We start from the raw sequence: 19,569 nt of genomic DNA, 5'->3' as shown, positions 1-19,569 counted from the left end.
ATTAATTGTGTGTCAAATATTAATGACTGGTAGCCTATAGTAAAATCTAATTGGTGAAAGGAGTGAAAGAGGTGGGTGATCTAGCATTATTTAGTAAAATGAAATCTCTTGGCCTGTGTTTTTTTTTTTTTTTTAAAGAGATAAACTGGGGTGATGGTGTTAGGCAGCATTGTTAGGCAGCTTTGACAGAAATGAGCAACAACAAGATTAAATACACTAAAAAAAAATTGTTTGTTCATCAGGCAGCAATGGAAAGGCTGCATGTCCATTTACCCTATTTCTGGCCCTATAGTTCTTTCCAAGCAATGTTGACTGACAACATAGGCTTGAGCTGAATAATGAAACTAATGTATTTTTAGAGATGCTTTATAGCAGAGTTGGAATTTGTCTCATATTAGATAGATAGATAGATAGATAGATAGATAGATAGATAGATAGATAGATAGATAGATAGATAGATAGATAGATAGATAGATAGATAGATAGATAGATAGATAGATAGATAGATAGATAGATAGATAGATAGATAGATAGATAGATAGATAGATAGATAGATAGATAGATAGATAGATAGATAGATAGATAGATAGATAGATAGATAGATAGATAGATAGATAGATAATAAAAAATATTCAATAGGCCTATTAAACTATTAACCTAGGCTAAATGTATTATACAAATATTTTAATATAAAATATTTTAATGTAGGCCTGATATAAAAAAAATGTGTAATGAAATAATCAAGAAAGATGCTTCGTTTCTTCAATATTTAAAATATTTAAAAATGTCATACCAAGGAATGTGTTTGAGGGCATGTTTTCAGAATGGCACTCTAATTTTACCGCTATCATCAAAAATACAACTCCCTAAATTCCTTGCAGTAGCTACATGATTTGACAAGTAGCCAATGAACGCCGTGACCGCTGTCACGTGACTCGGGCTGAGCGCTTCCTGCGGTGGTGCAAAACAGACTGGCGATCTGAGGAACGGAGAATTCCTAGTTTCTGGGTAAGTGAACACATTTGCAAACCCAATATTGTTCGGGTTGCACGTTATGACTTTTCGGCGAGGGTCTGGTCTGTATTTAAGCCGGCTTGGAGCGGACTCCGAGGTAAATGTAGCACTTGAGAGCTGCCGTAGAGATAGGCCCGAGCTATTTCCTGGTCACAGTCCTGTGCTGGAATACATTCACAGAGTAAAGTGCTCACTCGAAAGCGCTAGAAGTTATGAAAGTGGAGTTTGTAGACACCTGAGACCCTTATTTCGATGTTTATGTCCTTATCTCTCACTGTTTTTACACTATGAATGGAAGTGGATATGTATACATATGGGCGAGATTAACACTGATCATGATTTTCCATCACATCATCACACAAGTTAGTGAAAGTGTGTAGCTACTTGTTTCATGTTTGATCCGGGCATGAAACGCCGGAGGCTGAGCCTTTATGTAGGTGTAAGTGAAACTGCATTGGACAGATTGTTTTCATTTTCTCTTATCTCTAAGTTAAAATTTATAGGCTAATCAACTTTTGTATACGACTTCAAGGCTGTGGGATTTTGTGTTATGCGTGTTGAATATTGCAGTGCGTGATGGATGAAGGGTGTAAATGTGCCCCGTCATCTCAGAGCCACACATCAGTCCTTCCTGTCATCGTTATAAATACCCCTCTCTCTCTCTCTTTCTCTCCCCCCAGACTGGTGCTATAATCATTTACATATCTGACCGCTGACCTCATTTGTCATGCCCTCAGGTGTTCATTTGAACCTCTTGAGCTTCATTTGATTTGGTTTGTTCTGTTTTCTACATCACTGTTCATTTCAAATGTGTAAATTTAGCCCAAACAGTGACTTCATTCTCTGAGGTTGAGATGTGGTCAGATATTGTTGAAGGGTTTTGGTGTCAACACTGAAAAGCTTGGGCATGATTGTGTTTTTATGTTGCTTTTATAACACAAAAATGTTTTGTATTTGTTACTGTAAAAAAAACCCCAAAGAATCCACAATTGAAAGAATTTATGCCCAAAGGATCGGGGTTTAAAATGTTCAAAAATCAAATTTATTCAAGTGAGCTCTTGTCAACATATCTGTCCCTCAATGCATCACTTGACAGGATGTTCCTTCGCTCTGAGCGAATTAATCGCTAATTTTAATGCAGTCTATCGAATGTATGTTTCATGTTTTCTCTCACTTCCACTTACTGACACATCTGTGGTATAGTTTCTGCTAAAAATATATGATGACTGTAGAATCAGCAACTGTGCTTCTTGAGAACATCAGGGTTAATAGAAAATACAAGGTTTTAATGACTTGTTGTCAGTCGGTGGTGCTTTTAGTTTGCGTGTGACCAGCTTCACTTTCCAAACAGATTCCCCTTCTCTCTCCCTTTTCTTTGCTGTCCTACTGCTTCATTTCAACAAGTCAGAAAGTCTATAAAAAAGAGATACAGATTGACACTAGCTCTCTTATTTTATTTGATCATAAGTGTGTTTTTATAGTTTTTTTAGACTTAAACATTTGGTTGTCTGTGTTGTAGGGTTGTGACAGTGTCAAATAAGACACAAACACAATGCAGAAATTATGCTTGTAATGTGATTCAAACTTTTAACAATGCAAAGTCCTTCAACAAGAGAAATTACATGAAATTTTGGCACTAATGCAAAATAGAATTAAAGCTGCAAACAACATTTAGCAGGGTTCAAGCATTTAAGGCCTTTAAGCAGATAAGCATTAAAGACATTAAGTTTTATTTATCAAGCATTTAACCACTGACATGATAGTTGTAAAAGACCACACAAGCCAATACAGGCAATTTACCATAGGAAATATATGGTTTTCAAAGCTTTTTGATAGTTACCTATGGGCCAATTGGGGTTATAGTCTGATCAAATTGAGTTCTCCCCAAATTGAGGCCTACCATCTGACCATGTTTTCAAGTCTCCAGCACTTACAGTTTTGTCTGCACGATCAGTTTTACAAATCTGTTCTTGGCTGAAATATTCGTGTCCCAAAGCATCTGACACTTGTTGTAAAAGGTCTGAACTGAAGAGCAAATTTAATCTTTCACAGACTGTGCAAGACCATTTAAGTTATATTCACTGCCAGAGAAAGCTAAACTGTATTACTGTCGTGGCATGTATGAAATGCGCTATACAAATAAACTTGACATGCCAGGCTTACCAAATCTAACAAGCACAAACAGTGTTAAAGAGAATTTGATGTGCAAGTAAAGAGGTATCTGACCTACAGCGTTTTTCTACTTTACCACGGTAAAGGATGCCAATATAGTAATTAAAAGTGAAGAAAAGTTTATAATCCCCTGCAAAAATGGGTGAGACGTGAGGGAGGATTTGGGAAAAGAAACCCAGTGTCCAGTGGAATACATTGAATATTGTTAAATTCGTGGAAAATCGGGTGACCAGATTGCAAAACCGACAACAGAAATGGCTTAAAATTACCTCTCATTCGAAATGAATCGAAATGTTTTCATGGTTGCAATCAATGCGATGTAACATTTAATTGCAAACCTATTATTTCTTTTGAATGTAAACAAAGCATTGTGCTTCACTTGTGACGTAAAATAATGTATAACCGCATTCACATACAAAAAAAATGTGTTTTGGCATGCCACTGCCAGTGTGGCAGGTCACGTTGACAAGCACAGCCATACTGTGATGTATTGAACATTGGTGTTGTGAATTATGCTAATTTAATTGTTGTCATGGTAAAGTTATTTATTGGCTTTGAAATTATTCTAAAGTGACAGTAAAAACATTTATAATGTTAAAATATTCATCAAAGAATCTAAAGAAACATCAGGTTTTCCACAAAAATATTAAGCAGCACAACTTTTTCAACATTGATAATAAGAAATATTTCTTGAGCATCAAATCAACATTAGAAAGATTTCTGAAGGATCATGTGACACTGAAGACTTGAGTAATGATGATGATGAATCACAGGGATAAATTACATTTTAAAATATATTAAAATAGGGAAATTATTTTATATTATTTCTATTGTATGTCTAATCAGATAAATGCAGTCTTGGTGAGCATAAGAAGAAATCGAAATTGTGAGAATGATTTGTGATAGTCTTTGAAGCACTGACTGTATACCATTAAATTGTTTACCCTATATATATATATATATATATATATTAAGACATTTTGAAAATGAATTTAAAATATATGTATATTTATTTACATCTATACTTTGGAAAATGTTTAGACTAAATATTTTTTTTTAGGGTGAGTCTAGTGTAGATGTATATACAATAAGTGTCTACACATCTGAACTACCCACTAGCAAGTCCTGATTGTTGAGCTGAAAAGAAAAAAGACATTTCTCTTGTCTTTCAGTAGCGGTGGAAGAAGCAAACCCAGTGATGGCCTCGGCTCCTATAGCACCTTACAACTCCAGTCCTCTGGGGAACAGCTCCAGCCAAAACGTGAGTGAAACCTGTGTGCTGCAGATGTGCTGTAATTGTACCATCCTCCTCATGTCCTACGACTGTAACAGAATGTTTCTCATTTTCCCCTCTTTGTTTTTCAAACGACATTATCCTATAGGCCTAACTGTTGTAGGAGGTTTAGACTTTCGGCTTCTGCATGAATAAATAATATACTTCGCTGGTGTCAATAGAGCTGCCCTTTGCTCTGCTTTCCTATAGAATGAAGCAACCATATAGATGCTATAGAACATGGAGACATTGATAGCGTTTGCTTTATCAATAGCTTTATCTTTGTAAAGTGATCTTGCGTCTTGGAAAGGTGCTATATAAATAAAAATGAGTATTATTATTATTATTATTAAATCCTGCCTTGCTATTCTTTTATTTGCACCACTCATTTTACATTTAAACTCTTTTAAACTGCATTTATATAATTGCACGGGTGAATAACGTCACACACAAGACTATTTAAGTTAACTGCAAAAAAAACTAAAAATAAATATACATATATATATATATATATATATATATATATATATATATACTGTATATATGTGTGTGTATATGTATATCACTTTTTTACATAGGCTAATGATGTTAAAAAAGAAAGTTGATGTCCATGTTATTTGTCAGCTATCCAACTGAACTAGGCTATTTTTAAAGACCGGAAAGTGCATTCAGTCCAGCATAGCTATTCAGTACATTTATAGATTGATAATAATAATAATACGCAATTACGCATATTGCATAGGGCTCTAAAATAGGCAGTTTTTTCTTTTTTTTCTTTTTTTTTTTTTTTTACTGTGGACCAACTACCAGCGTTGGGGATGTAGTAGGTGGTCCATGGTAAAATAAAACAAAAAACGTTTGTTTTATCAGACCATAAAACTGTCTATCTAACTGTTAAATATAATTTGATAAGTGAAGTATAAGTGTATCTGTCCTGCAGCATTTTTCTTTTTTACAACAGTAAAGGATCCGAATATAGGAATTAAAGGAAAAAACATTTATAATACCCTGTGAAAATGGCTGAGACAAGAGTGAAGGTATGAGAAAAGAAACGAGATTTCATGTCCAGTGGAGTAATGTAGCCTAATATCGTTTAATTCGTGGAAAATCTGGTTATATATCCCTCACACATTCGACATGAATTTAAATGTTTCCATTTTTGCGATATAACATTTAATTGCTAACCTATTATTTATTTTGTAAAGAAAGCTTTGTGCATCATCACTCGTGTTGTAATATTCACATACACCATTCACAAAAAAAAAAGTGTTTTGGCTGTCAAGTTCACAAGCACAGCTCAAATATTGCATGTTGCTAAATGTGTAAAAACTGTGTAATTCAAATGGGACCTTAATCGTGGTTTAAACAAAATAGATTGTTTCCTTTAAAAGGAGAGCGCCCCTCCCAGCGTGAACACATGCATATGCAGTGTCTGGTTTGGCACATGTAACCTCTCTGGGCAGAGGGGATTCCAGGCAGACAGGGAGTTGGCACTTCGCTGGGGCTTAAGCCAGGAGACTGCTGCTCCATACATATGTTAGTGGAGCTGTAACACCTGGCAGGTGATAGGCAGTGGCGGGTTTTTTTAGAGTCCCTGAGGACAGCTAGTGAGATTTTGTACAAAGGACAGCCCATCTGTCTCTGTGATTGCCTCTGTTTGTCTCTTTTATCTTAGCCTTTCTTTCTTTCCTTCTTTCCCAGCAAACAACTATAACTAATCCATTTGGGCTTGATTTCCAAGAAGACTGTGAGCAATTTCTGATGAATGTTGCTGAAAATACACACTGTACCTTTAAGATGTATTTAACAGTGTTTCTTTTAATCCTCTTACTAGTTTGCTCCTCCTTGTTTGTCATCTCTGTTTACCCAACTACCTCTTATTTGTGTAAACCAGGTTAGTTTCCCAGCCAGGATCACTGTGTGTGTGTGTGTATGTTTTGGCTGCTCCATTTGTCATCTCAAGAACACGGATTAGACCATTACCCAGAAGCCCTTGCTTCAAGTTGCCCATAGGGTTGCGACGTGCAAAACACTAGCAAACAGCAGCAGCAAAAGGCCGACAGAATAAATGACTACACGCAGCGAATGGCACTCTTAGCTCGCATTCCAGTTCACTAACCTTCAACTGGCAGCAGGAAAATAGCCCAGGGAAAGACAATCTGGATCCCTGATCTCACACACACACACACACACACACACACACACACACATAAAGCATCAGTCTGGTGTTCACAGGGAGAGGGGGAAAGAGGACAGTAACTCGTTCTTTTCCTCTTCACTACTTCCTGTTCCATTACTTCCTGTCACTTTCAGATTTTTCTCTGCAGTTATTTTTTCCTCCTATCAGATGCCCATGAGTACAGTTCTGTCTGCTCAGACATGTAGTGTATTAATGTTGAGCCAGTTGTGATCATCCTTATATGAAAGGCTACGTGGTGTGTATGTGCGAGGGATGCACCCGTGTCAACTCAATGTTCCTTCATGTGTTGACAGGCGTCCAGAGAGAGCCTAAAGATGGAGCCGCTGGCAGATGTTGCAGTGCTGCCGGGAGAAGAGCGAGTGATCGGTGAGTAAGAGCCTGTGTGTGTGTTTGTGGGCTCTCATTGACTAAAAATGAATATTATTATCTTTGTTAAAGAGTCCCTATCATGGATTTTTGAAAATGACTGTTCATATGGTGTGGAATATAGCTCTAAGGGAATGAAAACACCCTGCAAAGATTTATATCTGAAAGTGCACCGTATATAAATTTATTGTCTTTCAAAAGTGAGAGTCGACTCTGAGTCTATGAAATGAATTGTTTTTGAAACGAGTCATTAGCTGTTACATCGTGACGTAGAGACATACTGGCCACGCCCAGTTACTGCGCGCGTAGACGGAAGTGTAAACTTGAAGTCTACACATTCAAATACTTCATCATAGCATCATGTCGAGAAGACGCTGTGTTCTACAATGCAAAGATAGTTCAGCCACTTTGTTTTCATTGCCCAGGGACGAGCATGTGAAGAATCCGTGGTTAGAGTTCATATTTGCAACGATACCACAACAGTATAGCTCGATTGTGTTCTCATCATTTTAATGACTAATCGTTCAAAAACATAAATGAATTCAAATGTGGATTCGCAAAGCGGTTGTTCCTGAAGGAGGGCTCAGTAACTTACTTACCCAGTGTATATGAATCAGCTTCCTCCTATGAATCACAACCTGTAAGTATTATTAATAATTGTTGCTTTTATGGGTTTTGAACGGTTATGTAGCGTCGGGGCGCGAGGCAGTATGTGTGCACGCGTGTATTTGTGTGTGTGTAAGTTGCGCTCAGCGCAGCACAGATCTGCATCTTTCATATTTGGAATATTAAGAATCTTGGATTTGATGTTTTAAATCTTTTAGTACTTGTTGTGTCTTTAGTGTAATTCAAAAATTGTGTTCCAATCGCCTCGACATATCAAAATCCCCTCACTCATTATTGTTATTTTGTCAAACAATAAGTTGAAGAATGTTTTGTTTTCCTCAGGGGGAGCATACACATTGACTAATGTGACTACAGTATTATCAATCCTCCCTTTAACAATCACATATCTGCCATGTTTATCGGATCATTCCTCAGTCAATTCAAAATGAACAGTTTGAAATTAGGGTAATAACTCCTCTCCTTCTGCTATTCTTGTACGAGCTATAAAATTAATTTATGTAACCAAGCTTTTTAAAGTTCTCATGTTCTTCATTTGACATACAACGTTTCTTGTATGAATATAACTTGCATATTATCCCTTTTCAATTTTGTTATCACTTATATTGAGTTTTTAAAATGCACTATTTTAATATTTGAACTTTAAAATGTAATGTTGCCAGAACTCGATTTAGTATGGCTGTTAAAGTAGTATATATTTTTTTAATATAGTAAAATTGTTACATTGCTAATCTGCTTTGTTGCTCATTTGGGACACATCCATTGCTTCACACTCCAGACCAGTTAGTGGCGGAAATGTGGCCAAACACATTGGCAATAACGGCGCCTCACACAGTTGTATTTAATAATAATAGATAAGAGGATGCTATAAATTCAAAGTGCTATGCTGGTCATGTGATCTCAAAATGAAAGCCCCCATGAGGGAGGACCACTCTTTTGTTCTATAGCTTTGACTTGTCCTCTGATATTACTGTCTGCATCTCATGTGAGTTTACAACATTTTGTCTTTCCCTCTCTATTTTACTCTTCAGATAAAGAGATCATCTATATCTGCCCCTTTAATTCTGCAGTCAAAGGAAAGGTGTCCATCACCAACTACAGACTCTACTTCAAGAACACTGACTCAGTAAGAGAAACTTTTCAAAATCAACGCATTAGTTCTCTAAGTGTTCAGGCACAGTAATTCTGAGACCATGCCAGGTGCTCCTCTGTTTAAAACCATCTTATTCATTTCCTTCTTTCTTTCAGTTTTCCTCCATTTTTGTCCCTTTTAAAGGCTTGTTTCTGCATTCTTTATTTGAATAGAATTTTAGTGTCTGCCTTAGTTATGGTCTGTGTTACCAGAGAACAGAGTGGGATATGAGAGGACAGGAAGGAGGGATTTTGTATCACGTCATATCAGAGAAAGGCTTTCATCTTGTTCCTGGCTCTGTCCTTGTTTGGCACATGGTAGCGGGCACCTGCAGCCCTGTTTCGTGGACGTTTTGACCGTTGCTGGGGTGCGTTGCCATGAACTGCTGTCAGCTTGGCAAAGTGAGGGCAAGAAAGAAAGTTGGTGGTACACAAAAATGATGAATTTCAACACATCAAGTGTTGATGTAATTTGCATATTCATGGATCCACAAGTGTGTAGTTACATATAAGCGCATGAATTCACAGGATTTTTTTTTTTTAAATATGTCATTTTGGTGATAAATCTGCTTTAAGGGATACAATTATTGACTACAAGGGGGACTGTACCTTGCTATTTCTGTTATGGTGGAGCTGTTGCTTACACATTACATCAGCACTCCGTACTAGAGAACCCTCATCAGATTTAGAAGCACCTTGATTCTGGGACCGGGCTTGGTGTGATATGCATCAGGTCTTTTACTAGAATTGTGTGGAATGGAAAGTTTTATTTCTGAGGTGTTTATAGTACATACAGTACATGCGTATAAGATTGTTGATATTTTGTCTTTCTGTCACTTCCTGTCTTAAGGAGACACCAGTTACCCTGAACGTGCCTTTAGGTGTCATAAGTCGTGTAGAGAAGATGGGCGGAGCCTCCAGTCGAGGAGAGAACTCCTATGGGTTAGAAATCACCTGCAAGGTAATGCTCACACAAGGCCTAAGAAATCCACATTTTGAACAGCTAATGTTAAAGAAGTTATTTAAAAGTTTATTACCACAGTACTGCTTAAGTTTGGGGTCAGTAAGATTGTTTTTTAAAGAAATACGTTTTATTCATGCATTTTATGCATTAAATTGATCAAAAGTTAAGAAAGACATTTCAGTAACACTTTACAATGGGTTCATTAATTAACATTAGTTAACTACATTAGTTAGCACCAAACATTTTATAGCCTACTTATCTGTCTCTCTTCTCCTTATTGTAAAGTGTTACCGACATTTCTAATGAAATAGATTTATATAGTTAAAAGTAAATGCTGTTCTTTTGAACTTTCTATTTATCAAATAATTCTGAAAAAAACATATATCAGGGTTTCCACAAAAATATTAAAATGAATATGAAATGTGACCGGTTTGCTTAGAGCAGGACAAGCATCCCCTCTTTTGAAAGTATGACATTTGACATTCTCAAATCATTTTGTGTGTGTTTATTAGGACATGAGGAACCTGCGATTTGCACTGAAGCAAGAAGGCCACAGCCGAAGAGACATATTTGAGATTCTTTTCAAATATGCTTTCCCACTGTCTCATGGAATGGTCAGTGTTCAATGTTTAACTTGATTCTCAAATGCTCCATTTCACACTCATTGTAAATTATTTGAAACAACATTAATCTTTGCATTTTATTCAGTGCGATTAAGTGTTGTCAATGTTTCAGCATTTCATCAGTAGCTAAATGTATGAAATTCTGGTATAAATGACTCTTTCACTTTTTTTCTGTTTCTTTGACTCTCACAGCAACTCTTTGCCTTTCTGAGTCAGGAAAAGTATGAGGAGAATGGCTGGAACGTTTATGAGCCTTTGGAAGAGTACAGGAGGCAGGTGAGGACCAGATGCCAGGACTTGTGCTTGTTTAGAAAGAGTCGTGCTGCTGCCCTTGTGCATCCCACTCACACTCACCATTTACTTACAATTGCGATTGATATGATATGATATATGTTGCTAATGTAATTGTGTAAGACAATACATAGTGCACAATTCTTGCATTAAAGAATATGTGTTGTTGCTGTTCTGTTTGTCAGGGTCTACCCAATAGTGAGTGGAGGGTCACTTTCATCAATAAGAACTACGAGCTGTGTGACACTTATCCCACAATTCTTGTTGTTCCATACAAGGCCACAGACGAAGATCTTAGAAGAGTCGCTACCTTCCGTTCCCGCTGCCGCATTCCGGTGAGCTCTTTTACGCAGGGTTCCCACTGGTCCTTGATATCCTTGAAAGTTTGTGAATCAGGAAAAAAATATTCAAGGCCCTGGAAAGTTTTTGAAAATAAACATACATAGATACAGGTCCTTGAAAGTGCTTGAATTTATTTTGTGAAAGAAGTGTTCTGGGGGGAAAAAATCCATATTATATTATTCCGATCAGCTAATGTGTTCTAGACCTTATTCGCAAACACTGGAAGTAGCTTACCGCGGCCATAATGTTGACATGACATCTGTCCTGCTGCCCCTAGCAGCGCACAGATTTGAGTTGATGGGGTCGGTATCAAGAGAAGATAAGCTTGATTGTTGTGTGGACCCACATCAAAATCAAGTAATAGCATTAAGTAAAGATCCGTCCTTATTGCCAGCCGTAACCTATCCGGACACTATCTGGATCAGACAGTATCCGTATAACGTACAAACTACAATTTACCTCAACAAAGCAAATGAACGACACTCGTCTCATTCGTGGAGGTGGAAAAACAAGTGCTTTGTGACATGCAAGATTTGATTTATTAAAATGTAAGTGCAAAAGAAAAGGCACGAGAGTCGGTTGTTTTTGTCAATTTAAAGTTTTCATTTCAAATGTTTGTGATTACATGAAGTTACATATTTGACCACTTGCTTGAGCAACTTAATATATAAAAGTAAATAATGCATGTAATAATTGGCTTACGTTGTTGAAATAGTGAGTATGTGTTGAAATAAAAATAGTGAGTAGCGGGGTGTTTTTGGTACAGACGTTGATCAGTTATATGCACTGTAAACGCAACATATAAGCACTATAGTATAGCGCATCCTGTTTCTGTACCGTATACACACATAGCACACGGATTATGTGTGAAACCTGTGGTAAAATGAGTACATTTTATAATATTACAGACTTTTCTGTGGGGAGTTGGCTGAAAGTTTAGCCTATTTATCCTAGCTAGCCTCTCCTGCGCTGTCTCAACCGTGTCTCCTTTCCTTCACGTTTTTTGACAGTCAGTAACTTATCGCATAAAAACTCTATAATGAACATCATTGCACTAATATTACACGTCTACGCTATCTCACGACCAATTCGTACGAGTGATTAAAAAGTGGCTAATTCGTACTAATTCATACGACCTCAATTCGTACGATTTGTCCAAACCCATGTGATGGGTAGGTTTAGGGGCGGGGTCAGGGGTAGGTCATTCGTACGAATTCATACGAATTGGCCAATTCGTAAAATATGTACGATTTAGCAAAAACGTATGAGTGAGGTCGTACGAATTGTTTACGACTTAGCCACCTCGTAAAATTCGTACGAATTCTCGTGAGATCGGGTTGGTCTGGCTGATACAATAAGCCAATAATTATTTTCATGTTATGGATGGTAACCAATAAATGGGCCACATTAAAATTCTATGCTATTTTGTCAAAATAAATTTAAAAAATTAAACACGAAAAGCTGCAGTCAGTAATTAGAATGCCACAAGTGAATTTACACATTACAACATGTACATGAAAAATTTTAAAGATAAATTAAATGTTAAAATTAGGAAGTGAGCATACACAATTAAATATGGACAATATACAATATCGACAGATACCAATAAGTAAAATGTTTTATATTTGCAAATAAACCGTTATGGTACAGATGCATATTGTGCATCCCTAGATGTTGTTAACGTTCTTTATTTTTTCTTGTCTTCTACCTTTTTTAGAGATTCTTAAAAAAAAAAAAGTATGTTCGTTGTGTTGTATGACCTTACCATCTGTGATGATGATGATGATGATGATGATGGGTTTCCTTCCACTCTCAGGTGTTGTCGTGGTTCCATAAAGAAAACCATGCTGTGATCACGCGGTGTAGCCAGCCTTTGGTGGGCATGAGTGGCAAGCGCAACAAAGATGATGAAAGATATTTGGACATCATCCGTGAGGCCAACAGCACTATCAAACTCACCATCTATGACGCCAGGCCTAACGTCAACGCTGTGGCAAACAAGGTCAGGTTCCAGAAGGTCACTAATAAATGGGGATCATTGCCAGACCTAAGATATTCAAATTCATCTCCAAGAAGTTTTTGAGAGTTTTTAAATATGAAAAAAAACAAACACTTTTTTGTTTACCTCATTTCTAACATATGACCTTATCCACTGAAGGTATGGGCTGGTTACTGTTTCCCAGTCAGATTTGGACTCTTGGTTTGTATAAAATAAACAAAACGGTGTGCTTGCATGAGGATGTTTTCAGTTTTCGTGTATTGGCAGACTAATTAAAATCAAAAAGTGGACCTCCATAGAGGTGCTTTGCCAAGCTGAACACTGCTGACAAAGCTTTTTGAAATGGCATTATTGATCCAATAATTTCTCTTGCACAATGTGTTTTGGTACATGAAGTGTGAATGCAAGTGTGCAGAATTTCTCGTTTACGTGATCACATATCATAACCGGTAGACCTCTCTACCTTTACCCTCCAGGCCACGGGTGGGGGTTACGAGGGTGACGATGCCTATCAGAATGCTGAGCTGGTCTTTCTAGACATCCATAATATCCATGTCATGAGAGAGTCACTGAAGAAGCTAAAGGACATTGTCTACCCCAATGTGGAAGAGTCTCATTGGCTTTCCAGCCTGGAGTCCACCCACTGGCTAGAGCATATTAAGGTTTGTTTTTTCATGCATACCAATATATATTATTTGAACTTAATATCATCTAATGTAGGTATCTACCTTCCTGCTCTAGTTGGTGCTATCAGGGGCCATCCAGGTGGCTGATAAGGTGTCTTCTGGGAGCTCTGTGGTGGTGCACTGCAGTGATGGCTGGGACCGCACAGCTCAGCTCACCTCTTTGTCCATGCTGATGCTGGACTCCTACTACAGGACTCTCAGGGGCTTCCAGGTGCTGCTGGAGAAGGAGTGGATCGGTTTCGGACACAAGTTCGCCTCAGTGAGTTTACAAAGTCTTGCATCTGCAAAACAACACAATTTATTGATGGAGTTTGAGTTCTATCAGCCATGATATCAGGGTGATTGCTTTGATAGAGTTTATTGAGTATAATTAAGGGTGAACTACAACCTCCGGGTTAGATTTTGTATTGTGAAAAAAAAAAAAAAAAAGAAAGAATCGTTATCAGTTGGTATTTATGTCATACTTTGTGTGTGTGTGTGTGTGTGTAGAGAATCGGCCATGGAGACAAAAACCATGCAGATCAGGACCGGTCACCTATCTTTTTGCAATTCATTGACTGCGTGTGGCAAATGACTAAACAGGTATGGATATAATTGTTTAACCATGTCATATCATGCTTCTGCAAACCTTTTTTTATTTTTCTGTGGAACACAAAAGGAGGTATTTTTCATAATGTCTGAGCTGCTGTTTTCCATCTAACCAATGTGGATACTGATGCTGAGAGCCAGATATATGTGATGCGATCTGGGAAAACCCACCACATGGTTCAATTTGACATATTACAGGTTTTGATACCATATTAAAGCTGGGTTCAAGCCCTTTCCAAATCTGTTTTTATTTATTTTATCTGTTTTTATTTATTTTATCGTATCACCACACAATATTTGTTACTTTATTCTGTTATGTGTACAATACTTTATTCACAATACTTTATTCTGTTATGTGGTTTATTTTGATAGGTGAACTGTCTTTGTAGTGTTAAGAGAAGGAGAGCTAAACGGGAGATATTGTTTTTTGCCCCTCCACTCCGCCTGCGTGTTCTTAAAGAGAAACGCAGTATTTTCAGCTGGACATTATAAATCGCTATTTTTCTGCACTTAACTAGTGAATTTTCCCAAGATATATTCAGAGATGATAAACAAGATGTTATAGAATAATAATTTAATAAAAACCCAATTTTGACAAAAAACTGACATTCAGTCTATATTTAGACTTTACTGAAAACGTACCAGCGCGACATCCGGCGGGTTTTTCCAGATCGCATCACATATGCACCGCAAAGGGTTTTTTCTTCTTTAAACATATGTGCCTATTAAAATGACTACATTTCATCCCTGCAAAAATCCTTGAAAACAATGGTAAATGTGACCGCACCTTAACACATGAGAACCTGCGGCAGTCAGCATCATTTACATCAACCCTGGTGCAATCTATATATCTTAATATATGTAACATTGAATGAGATTTATCTGAAAAATTACTTGAATTTCTCACAAAATTTTATATGTCACCAGCAGTAGTATTAAGTACTTATATGGTACTCTTTGCCATTTTTTGGAGCTAGTTATATTCATGGAAAACAGCATCTTAATTGGCAGCTATTTTATTCTAAATATCTCTTTTTGTGTACATCAAAAGAAACCAAATCATACAGATTTGGAATAAATGTTCTATCTGTTTTGTTGTTCAGAGTTTACAGCTATTTAGAGTTTAATGTGAGTAAATCTGTTTAACGTTTATCCCTCTCACATCTACAGTTCCCAACAGCGTTTGAGTTTAATGAGCGTCTCCTGATCGTAATCTTGGATCACCTGTACAGCTGCCGCTTTGGCACGTTCCTCTACAACTGTGAGAGCGTTCGAGAAAGCAATGTAAGAAGTAACAAATACACATCATTGATACACATTGATATACAAGCCCTGAACTTCCCTTATCTTTAATACAAACTGGACCATAATGTTTAGAGCTGTACGATTAGCCTTTAAAAGATTGCCTTTAAGAAAAGCCTTTAATCTCAATTCAAACACCCATCTGATCTCATTCCTAAATGACAATGATTTGCCTGTCTTTTAAACCTTTCTCTGACCCAGACAAAGCATTTATCATGTAGAGGTATGAAATTAAAGACAATCATCTATGCTAAGCTATGGATCTATGGAAGAATAGAGTAAATAAAAATGTATTTTAATTTTTTTTGTTTTTTGTTGAGCCGAGGGTCGGACCAAATCCAGTTTGATGATTTAAGTGAGGCTGTCAAGTACTTAGATTCTTTTGACTCTTCTGATCCTCATTCATTATGAAAAAAAAAGCTTGTTTGTTTATTCCCGTACGGCCTGAAGCGTTATTTAACGTCTGACGTCACTTTGTGGTGACGGATAGAATTGTTCTCATAGAGAGAGATGATTGTCTTTTTTATTAAGGGAAAGAGAATGAAGAAAGTTTGTGTACTTGAGTGTTTGTTTTTCTCTGACCTTGAAGATTGCTGTTTTTGGTTGCTTAATATAAGCTGTTTTAATTTATTCCACCACTGGGTCTTTGGTATGGGTAAAGACACTTTGGCACTGAGTGTGTTTTCTTTTCTTTTTTTTGCTTATTAATTTATTTTACCTATTCATTTTAAGGGATTTATTATAAATCTCGAAGCACTTAATTATGTAGCGGAAAGTAACTCAGTCGTTCTATTATCAGGGGAGTGAATGAAGACAGTTTAGTTTCATTTGTTATCTTGCTTTTGTGTGTGGATTTTTGTATTATAGTTTTTTTTTTTTTTTAATGTAGATATGGTTGGGTGTGTGTGTATATGGTGTTGGCTCTCATGTTCACCTCTTCTTCACTTTCACAATTTTTACCTCATAAGCTTAGCTAGCTTTATTTTCATTGATTACAAATATATATTTTATGGGTAAAGGTTTGATGGTGAGGACTATTTAACCATTTGACTATTTAATATCATGATATGGGAAAAAAAAACTCTTTTTTTCTGGTTTAAATTAGATTTCAGATTTTCTATGTGGTCTCACTTTTGAACCTCACTCTATATTGATCCATCACTGATACATACATTGTTGAAATATAGCCTAGATCTATTCAATTGTGCTTCACTGTACTATTCTTTCTCTAACTTAATCACACCTTTGTCTCTTTATGTCTAAAATCTTATCTTCTTCACTGCCTATTTGAGGTGACTTGTTATCAGTAGGATAGTACATTGGCTTTTGCTTTCTTTCTCGCGCATGCACACATTGCCTTTTATTTCTCTCTCTGCTCATTGTGTGAAGTAGAGCATGAGTAAAAGGGATGCTTGACTGACTCTCAGTCGGAGTAGAACGCACTTTGGGGAGATGAAACATTCATTCTGGTGGCCCTCTAGAGCCGCAACAACGTTAGGGTGCACAGTCTCACTTTATCTACTGCTAACCGGAGGATTTGACACCTTACCATTTGTATTATTAATATATTCAACATCTTAACAGCTGATTCTTAGTTACTAGTATATTAAATGACCTGTAATTTAATGTGGCTATGTGTGTATATTATATATAATACTTAAGATTCACTTAATAATAGATTAGATTAGTGTTTTCAAAATACCAACTTCCTTATATATTTTTTTCCCATATTGTTTCACTAGAATGTTCGGGCGAAGACGGTGTCTCTGTGGTCTTTGATCAACAGTGACACATCCTTGTATATAAACCCCTTCTACACACCAGAGTCAAGTCGTGTGCTTTACCCTGTAGCCAGCATGCGCCACCTAGAGCTGTGGGTGACCTATTACATCCGGTGGAACCCTCGCATACAGCACCAGGTATGGACATACATTTCACAATCAGGTTCAAGCTGACATATTTGGAGTATATATTTATACAAACTGATCTGATGGAACAAGCATGTGCATCTTTTTTATAGTGGGTGTTTTTGCCTCTGGGTGGGATTGAGTGTTTATCTGTGTGTGTGTGTGTGTGTGCGTACCCGATTCAGTGGTGCAGAAAATCCTCTCTCTCCAGTTTAATTATGTTCTGGCACTGCAGTGAACTGTCACTCAAACTGTCCTTATCACCCCACACACACACACACACACACTCACACACACACATTCTATCACAGTGGTTTTGCAGAAGCCACTCCAGTATTGGCATGCATAAGAATTTTGCCACATTAGTCATAACAATGATTAATGTGTTTAATAGTATACAAATTAAATTCGACCAATGAAAACATACAAATGTAATGTGTACAGACCAAAGTGCCTTTTTTGAGTATTATATTGCAGATTTTTATCATAATTATCCAGCAAATTATAGATCAATGCAATAATGCTCGACTTAGAACTAGTAATCCAGCATCTTGTTTGCATCAAAAATGTTTTGTGATGCAGATGTGATTCGTTTTCCTTATTTGAAGTCAAAGAGTGTTTTTGCTGCCCTCTGGTGGATTTTTGACACGGATGTCACATCACATGTATGAATGTTTGTGTATTTTGTGCCTATCAGCAACAGAGTCCCGTGGAGCAGCGCTATAAGGAGCTACTGGCGTTGAGGGATCAGTACCTGAAGAAACTGGAGGAGCTACAGCTCTCAGACTCCGCCCCTTCCTCCACCCACTTGACAAACAGCTCCACCCCCAATGCTGCCACGCCCAATCAGCACATCACACACTTACAGACACCGTTTTGATCACACTCGCAACCTGTTACAGACATTGGACATTTGTACATAGCAATAGTGATAATTATGGTAACATGATTAGTAGTGATGTCGACGATGAGAGTAACAAACCAATTATGCAATAAACCACAGTACGGCCTTCATTGCGCAAAAAAAAAAGTTAAGCGAAAAGAGAAGCCTTAACGTGACAGTGCTGTTTTTTCGTGCCGCATACCATGGACAAAGTAAGTCAAATAGTGTGCGCGTGTGTGTGTGTGCCAGAAACCACTTGGATACTGTTTGGAATGGTCATGTGACGAATGAAAGCGATCAAGTCAGACAGACGTACGTGTTGCATTATGTGTGTTATCAGGGTTGTAAAGTGTCTAGATCTGAGTGGAAAACATTTCTGAATGTTGAGCAATGGTGAGATTGTTTAAAAGAGTGCTGGTATTGTTTACGGAGTTGTAAACTTTAGTCTACGTTGTCTCCAGTCAATCTAGTATCAAGCAGGGTCTTCAACCTTTGGTAGAGCAATCATTTCATTGGTCACTATGCGAGGTTTAACTGCTTGACTCAAATGGCTGACCTCATTAGGTAAAGGAAGTCTCTAAATGTCTTGTTTTTTCTCTCCGTAAAGGTCATTCACTGCTCATGTGAGTGTACTATGTGGAAGGAAAATGTTCTGAAGTGATTAACATTAGTTTAACATTAATAACAGAACCAGGGTTTTTTTAAGCGAGCGACACGGATACCTTTTCGGTGCCTTTACTCATATTTGAGGTTTTCAGGTGTATATTTTATAGAGAAACATTTTTTTTGTTTGTTTTTTTTCTTTATGGCAGCATCATCCACTGTGCGTTTGAGCGACCGGTTGTTTCCTCCCCTGCTGAGGTTTGGGAGTTGACCAATTTAGGCCCTAGATGTTAGTGGCTTTGGGTTATACCCCTTAAAACGGCATGCAGTTGCCACGGAAAGCAAATATTTTGTTTCTGATGGAGCTGACAGTATTGGTCCCAACGAGGCTCAGCATAGTCTGCAAAGTCTTTTGGGAAAGATGGAGTGGCTGTGATTTAAATTAGTGTGTTTGTGCTGTTCCAAATTCAGTCTTTTCTTGAGGAAGAAAGTTGTGACTGACACGGGGGTAGAGGAATAGAGGAGAGTCGTCGATTACGCTGCCTCGGAAAACTGAACTTCTAAAGACTTTGACCTCAATGAGGATATGAAGTTTAAACCA

The 19,569-nt window shown here is 37.3% G+C and overlaps 1 protein-coding gene across 2 annotated transcripts; it reads left to right on the top strand.

Annotated features, from left to right (window-relative positions):
* Nucleotides 1-897: 897 nt before the first annotated feature.
* On the top strand, nucleotides 898-18,509 carry mtm1 (myotubularin 1). Of its 2 annotated transcripts, none has more exons than XM_039659516.2 (15): nucleotides 898-1,008; nucleotides 4,359-4,447; nucleotides 6,953-7,025; nucleotides 8,681-8,775; nucleotides 9,631-9,741; nucleotides 10,257-10,358; nucleotides 10,560-10,643; nucleotides 10,844-10,993; nucleotides 12,817-13,002; nucleotides 13,476-13,661; nucleotides 13,741-13,944; nucleotides 14,175-14,267; nucleotides 15,444-15,557; nucleotides 17,318-17,494; nucleotides 18,180-18,509. In XM_039659516.2, the coding sequence occupies exons 2-15, from the start codon at nucleotides 4,385-4,387 to the stop codon at nucleotides 18,360-18,362; spliced, it is 1,821 nt and encodes a 606-aa protein (XP_039515450.1). In that variant the 5' UTR covers nucleotides 898-1,008; nucleotides 4,359-4,384; the 3' UTR covers nucleotides 18,363-18,509. The 2 variants fall into 2 exon arrangements, with proteins under 2 accessions (XP_039515450.1, XP_039515455.1); XM_039659521.2 differs by having other exon boundaries at nucleotides 913-1,008; nucleotides 4,362-4,447.
* The last annotated feature ends 1,060 nt before the right edge of the window (nucleotides 18,510-19,569 follow it).

This window comes from Pimephales promelas, chromosome 1, assembly GCF_988280905.1.
Source record: "Pimephales promelas chromosome 1, fPimPro1.hap1.1, whole genome shotgun sequence".
Classification (NCBI taxonomy): domain Eukaryota; kingdom Metazoa; phylum Chordata; class Actinopteri; order Cypriniformes; family Leuciscidae; genus Pimephales; species Pimephales promelas.
This window is presented reverse-complemented; position numbering and strand designations above follow the sequence as displayed.